This window comes from Helianthus annuus, chromosome 6, assembly GCF_002127325.2.
Source record: "Helianthus annuus cultivar XRQ/B chromosome 6, HanXRQr2.0-SUNRISE, whole genome shotgun sequence".
Classification (NCBI taxonomy): Eukaryota; Viridiplantae; Streptophyta; class Magnoliopsida; order Asterales; family Asteraceae; genus Helianthus; species Helianthus annuus.
This window is the reverse complement of record NC_035438.2, coordinates 37,094,531-37,096,058: the sequence shown is the minus strand read 5'-3', so window position 1 is coordinate 37,096,058 and position 1,528 is coordinate 37,094,531. Positions and strand designations below refer to the sequence as shown.

The 1,528-nt window shown below is 53.7% G+C and overlaps 1 protein-coding gene across 1 annotated transcript; it reads left to right on the top strand.

The window, feature by feature from the left end:
- Positions 1 to 456: 456 nt before the first annotated feature.
- Positions 457 to 1,163, top strand: LOC110942862. The gene is made up of 2 exons (XM_022184622.2): positions 457 to 695; positions 782 to 1,163. The coding sequence occupies exons 1-2, from the start codon at positions 490 to 492 to the stop codon at positions 1,161 to 1,163; spliced, it is 588 nt and encodes a 195-aa protein (XP_022040314.1). The 5' UTR covers positions 457 to 489.
- Positions 1,164 to 1,528: the final 365 nt, after the last annotated feature.

Here is a 1,528-nt window from a genome sequence, read left to right as displayed (position 1 = left end):
TATTATTTAATTATTTATTTATTTATTATTGTTTCATTTATTATTGTTTGTATACGTATACAGTATTTATTATGGAGGACGATCTGATGCCGGGCGATGACATTCACTTAGAGCCGGTTCAGCAGGGTCCACGACGGAGACAGCGACCGCCTGTGGATACGCTGCAGGGGCATCCATATCTAGAGTTTCCCGACGGCACCGACGCCGCCCGTCATTGCCAGAAGCTTAGGAGGATGCACGTTGGATCGCATGCATCGATCGACTGGGATGCGATGGATGAGATTGCTGAGACGCCGAGAGTGCGTCAGGTTTATACCTATCGATTCGCCGTGGCATCGTCTTTTTGATTTGGCGCACACGCCGACCTACAGGGAGCTGCTGGTCGAGTTCCTTTCCTCATTCACATTTCACCCTCCTGGGGAGCCAGTGCCGCTTCCGTACCCAGGTGCCCCCCATCCGCCTGAGGTTTCTTTCAGGCTTGCTGGCGTTATGCGTTCGATGACGCTAGCAGAGTTTGCGGTGCATTGTGGTTTATACATGCAGGAGGAGATCGAGACTGAGATTTACACAGCGGGGCTAGTGGTGGTTGAAAAACCCACTCTTGTAGGGTTTTGGCAGGTGATTGCGGGGGCGGATCATTGGGAGCACGAAAAGTCGAAGGGGAGGGTGTCGTTTGTTAGGGACCCACTATACAGGTATGTACGTTTATTATTGCAATTATTGTGATTATATGCACTGTTTATTAATCTCTGTTTTTGTATTTCGCTAACACTATCTGCAGGTATCTGCACCATTTGCTCGCCACTTCTATTTCAGCGCGCGGCTACAGCCGTGAGTGGTGTACGACCACAGATCTTTTTTTCCTTTATTGTTTGTTGTATAGGAGGCCGTGCGCGCTAGCACACGGTCTAGCCCAGTACTTCGCCTCCGGCCATCACCGGCAGGAGCGCGGATTTTTGTATGGCGGGGCGTACGTGACCGTCATTGCCCGTTCATTGGGCCTCGTACCACACCAGGACCCACATCTACGGACGCCGGCGATCATGCCGACGCGGATGGGTATGCAGTCGCTATGGGGGATGAGGGTTATCAAGAGGTTCCCCGTTGGCCCACGGTTTAAAAACCGCGACGGGGGCGTATGGAGAGAGGAGGCCCTACCATAGCATTTCGAGCACGTTCATCCTCCTGCAGATCCTGCTGATGTAGTGCCCGTGGAGGACCCTCCGGAGGATCTAGACGGTGCAGCTCCGCCACAGCCACCGCCACCTGCCGGGGCACCTCAGTTTCCACGTCACGTTATTCGAGGTCATGCCCCAGGAGCTGCGCTACATCCGGATGTACGAGCCGAGCTTGACAGGCTCCACGATTTGGTAGGTTGGCTGGTACGGGCGGAGCAGGATAGACGAGAGAGAGAGGGATGGCCCCCGATACCGCTTCCACCGGTTCGAGCACCACATCAGCAGCACCAGCCGCAGCAGCAGCATCAGGATTCAGATTCGGATTTGGATGCATAGACCTGTTGTTGTTT

Coding starts and splice junctions, on each gene's coding strand:
- LOC110942862 (XM_022184622.2), top strand. CDS start 490: ATGCGTTCGATGACGCTAGCAGAGTTTGCGGTGCATTGTGGTTTATAC. Junction 696..781: donor GTTAGGGACCCACTATACAG/GTATGTACGTTT, acceptor CACTATCTGCAG/GTATCTGCACCATTTGCTCG.